The 5,000-nt window shown below is 38.5% G+C and overlaps 1 protein-coding gene across 1 annotated transcript in view; it reads left to right on the top strand.

The window, feature by feature from the left end:
* eif2ak4 (eukaryotic translation initiation factor 2 alpha kinase 4) overlaps positions 1–5,000 on the top strand; it is a 91,749-nt gene that overhangs the window by 34,460 nt on the left and 52,289 nt on the right. The window contains 2 exon segments of the mRNA XM_056476737.1: positions 1,709–1,813; positions 4,791–4,854. Coding sequence (XP_056332712.1) covers positions 1,709–1,813; positions 4,791–4,854 — 169 coding nt within the window.

The raw sequence follows: 5,000 nt of genomic DNA, 5'->3' as shown, positions 1-5,000 counted from the left end.
TAATCTAAGAAAACAACTGAAGATCACAGTCCAAAAATTACTACACACAGTCATTTGTAGGGGAAAATATTCAATAAAATTTTAAAGGGCACATAGTTTACCTCTTTTTTTATGATTTAATATTAATATTATGGTTGTTCTGAGTGTGTCAGTTTAGGTTCAGTTTAAAACACAATTCAGATTGTTTTATTATGATGTGTTATAAAGTGTCATGTTGGGGGCGTGTCCACAGCTCGCTGATTTAGGGGTGTGTTGCTTCACATGTTAATTAGTTTCGGCTTCCCGCCAACGTAACAAGGGGGTGGGGCCATGAGCTCACCCGCTCTGCGTTTGCAACAGGCAGATGGAGAAGGAGAGAGAGAGGATCACCATTCACTCGTACATGTACGACTCGGACACAGACCAAGCAGAGAGTACAAAATCATTTGTGTCTTTGTACAGTTTTACAGCCAACTGTGTGCTAGTTTCAAGTGCCGAGCTTGTACACAGAAACTAATAACCACACACACTGAATTAACTTTGACTGAGGCACCGGATGCGCCGCTCGAAGCCGCGACACGGCACACCAGACACTCTCTGTGGCGCGGCAGAAACATGAAGTGTCCCGAATCGTCGCGCCACGCATTTTTGAATTCTAAACATAGGTTTCTGCAGCGGTCCGCGGCGCCCAGCCGTCGACTTGAGTGTACCCTGATAGAAACCGATGTTTAGAATTGTAAAACGCATGCTAGTTAAGATCACAGGGAGCTTCTGGGATCGCGAGAAATGCAAACGGCTGAAGTATAAGGTAGACTCAATGAGAAGTACACATGTTTGCAAACCTACCTAAAGATACAACCAATAATTCCGATTAGAGCGATAATGTGGAGAATATTGATCTTGTGTTGAGCCCAATGAGCCTTGCATCTAAAAATAGAGCTAGGGTGTTCCTTTAGTGATATCGCTTCGACTCACGCTGAAAATGGCGGACGTGAATCAACAAACTGAGGATATGATGACGCGCCTGTCAATCAATATAGGTGGGCGGGGGGACCGCTCTCCTACGTAAAGTTGCGGTCGATCTGAAAACCGCTCCAATTGGTCCACCGTTTATTATGTTGTTAAATTGAAAAATAAAGCACTGGGTGTGTTTATATCACCCCAATATGACGGTCTATACACCATACATGCACATATGGCTGTCCAAACAGCTTGAAAAGTAGATTTTTTACCATAGGTGCCCTTTAAGAAACATGAAGCATAAAAAAAAAATAAAAAAGTTGAATTATCTGTAGTTTGTATTTTATTATTATTTATTTTATTTATTTATATATTATTATTACTATTTTTTTTTAGCAATGGTTTGATTTTTAAATAAATTACCTTTCTATTTTGAAAGATATTCTATTCCATATTTCTATTTTTGTGTGCGTGTTTGCATGTGTGCATGTTCTGCATGTTCTGCTCGTCTTTGAGGCTGAGTGCATACACACAACAACACAAGCTCTCTTTAATGCATGTAAAAACACAAATAAATCCAATAAACTTCAATTGTGCTTTGTGGAGAAATTAATCCGGCTGCTGTAAAGTGGCTGGGATATGATGCAATAATTGTATTATTGATAATTTGTTCATAATTGCTCGAGGCTGAAATAAAAACAAAGAATTTTATTTAGTTGCACAAGCGTAATCAAACCTCCTAAAATAATATCGGTGTCTGTCCTCGCAGGGGATGATCCACAGAGACCTGAAGCCTGTCAACATCTTCCTGGACTCTCAGGATCATGTGAAGATCGGAGACTTCGGCCTGGCCACCGATCATCCAGCTAATGTGGTACTGCATGTGTACAGGACACTAGATTTACAGCTTGAAGTCCACATGAAATCAAAACTAACCATACTGATTTTGTTCGCTCACATTGCTAGTTGTGTGCTGAACAATTCATCTGTGCATGTCATTATTCATTCATTCATTTTCTCTTCGGCTTGGTCCCTTTATTAATCTGGGGTTGCCACAGCGGAATGAACCACCAACTTATCCAGCATTTGTTTTATGCAGCAGATAAACTGGGAAACACATACACACTTATTCACACACACATACACTACGGACAATTTAGCCTAGCCAATTCACCTGCACAGCATGTGTTTGGGAAACCGGTGCACCCAGAGGAAACCCATGCAAATGCAGGGAGAACACAGAAACGCCAACTGACCCAGCCGAGGCTCGAACCAGCGACCTTCTTGCTGTGAGGCGACAGCACTACCTACTGCGCCACTGTGTCGCCCTGCATGTCATTAATAAAAAATAAAAGTTTGCTCTTGTAATCTAAAATTAAAATCTGCAAATGCACTTCCTATTTGTTTATCAGTTCAATTCTCAGATTAGAAGTGTTTTTCTACTATCATGCTGAACCGTTCTTTATGCTGAACCGTTCCATTCCGGGCCAAACCGGGCCAGACAGCACGCATACAGTTTCATTTTCCACTGTCGTGCTGCAACAGAGCTCTTTGGAACGTTATACAAAACACGTCAGTAATTGCCTTGGTAACGTAATGTAAACAGCTCCCTTTGTTCATTTAATTTTAAGGCTGTGTTACGTTCCCCTCAACTGTCTAGGGGGACACAGGAACGCAACAGAATATTAGCGGAGTTTTGTGTGTGTGTGTGTGTCAGCAGTGAGGTCACATGAGCAACTTCTCAAAGGACTAAACAACAAAGACAATGCAGCTGGAATAAAGATTAACAACAAACAAACGTTCTCTAACTGAGAGAAAGGGAAGAACTGAATAATCTATCAAAGAAAAGACAAGAAAAATACATCAAAAATACTCTCACTCCCATTGGCCTCCGTTCATCATGGCCTCCTAACCATCCCCATATCATAATTGGCTTCTCCTCTCCACCAATCAGCTGATGTGTGTGTGTGTGTAGTCTGGCGTAATATGGCTGCCATTGTGTCATCCAGGTGGATGCTGCACCCTGGTGGTGGATGAGGAGATTCCCCATAAATGTGTAAAGCGCTTAGAGTGTCCAGAAAAGAGCTATATAAATGTAAGGAATTATTATTAATTATTATTATTATTATTTGTTATTAGTATATATGTATTGGTTTTTAACAGCACATTGTACTCTGAGATTGTTTTTAGATTAGTTATATTCAAATTAGTTATTATTTTTGTATTACTATGGTATAATATTATTATTATTATTATTATTATTATTATTATTATTATTATTATTATTATGAAAGGACATTGTTATTTTTGTAATCATTTGTAAACAGAATTATAATTTTACAGAATAGTTTACTCACAATAAAACAATAGGCTATTTTATTATTTTAAGATTTTAGATGACTGATTAATAATTATATTATACATGGCATTATATTCAAGTCAATAATAATAGCTTTAATAAGTCTTGTTTAAGAGTTTGTGTAAGAATGTGGTGTTTATGTTAATCATAGTGTTGTTTACTTGTGGATGTCTGATGACTAGCGCGCTTCCTCTGAGACGGCTGTGAATTACGGGCTGAGAACGGTTTGTAATTGTGCTGCGCCGTTCCAGGCTCAGTGGAGAAACAACCGTAACCATACTGAAGTGTTCTCCGAACGGTTCAGCACGATAGTGGAAAAGCGAATTAGGTCTGTAGTTATTGGGCGTGGCTAAAATCATAAGACATGATCTTTAATCTAATGACTCTTATTAAAAATGTTGACTGAGGTTTTGTGATATAATAATAACAGCGGAGCATTAATTAAATGCATATTTCCTGTGGAGCAATCGATTTGAGGTAGCCTAATATTTTAGTTTGACAGAAGAAAAAACATCATTGGACAAACAGCAGAACCTCAGCTTCCTCCACTGGACCAGCTCCATCTTCTGCTCCAAATGTCTTCAAAAGAAAGAGTTTGCAGGACTTAAAAAAAATAAAAAATAAGTGATAATGGCCTTGATTTCACTTCTAATCTTCAGTTTAGCAGTTCAGTTCTTTATCATTTTATAGCACTTGTTATTAAGCACTTTAAGCACTTGTTATTGTTTAGAAAACACTTTATTTGACATCGTGCCAAGCATAATCATTGAAGAGAGTCTATCTCAGTCTCAGTTTACCAGTTTTTTAAGCACTTTAAGCTCTTGTTCTTTTATTTTTGTTATTATATTATATTTGCAATATTTGAAGTCCTTCTGTGCAGTTTCTGTTCAGGCTCAGGATTTATTTTTACTTTAACCCCTGTAACATGCTTAACCACGCCCCTCCAGCTTCTGTCAGGTGAGGAAATCAGAAATAGTGAGGAGGAGGAGGAGTCTGTTAGGTTGTAATATCTCTCCCCAAACCCTTTTCTCCATCTTTCTGAATGACACGCCCACTTTACTACATCCAATCAGCTCACTGTAGAAAAAACAAGCCACGCCCACTGTTTGCTCATTTAATATTCTGTTTCTCTAGGAACTGAGATACAATACGGGAAAAAAAAAACAGTCACAGCTTTCAGGTCATGCGGACCATCATTCATGCACCAATTCTTATTAATGAAATATAATCAAGTATTAAAAAGTAATAGCGTTTGCTGCTTGAAATAAAGGTGTGTGTGTGTGTGGGCGTGGGCGTGTGCGTGTGGGTGTGTGTGTGTTAAAGAAATCATTAAAATCATGTAAAGTAACTTTTTTGCAGCTTTGTGCATGCTTTATTGAAGTGTATTTGATTTACTCGTGTTATTAAGAGTGTGAAAGAGAGCTTGTGCTGTTGTGTGCATGCATCAAACTCAGACCCTTGTAGATTTTGAAGGGTTTCTTGTGTTTTTCAGGCTGCAGGTAAACTGGAAGTGGATGAAAGCAGCTCAGGGTTCGTCCCAAAACCAGATCCCACAGGTAAAAACACCTGAGCAAAGACTTGGGCTTTACTTCTCATCATATCTGACTTCTCCAAATGCAAATTAAACAACATTTCAATGGTCTAAAATAGAATAAACTGCAAACTATTAAAGTTGAGGTAGAATGTGTTGAAAAGGTGCCTG

Source organism: Danio aesculapii, chromosome 17, assembly GCF_903798145.1.
Source record: "Danio aesculapii chromosome 17, fDanAes4.1, whole genome shotgun sequence".
NCBI lineage: Eukaryota > Metazoa > Chordata > Actinopteri > Cypriniformes > Danionidae > Danio > Danio aesculapii.
Note: the sequence above shows the minus strand (reverse complement) of the source record. Positions and strands in the feature narration are given on the sequence as shown.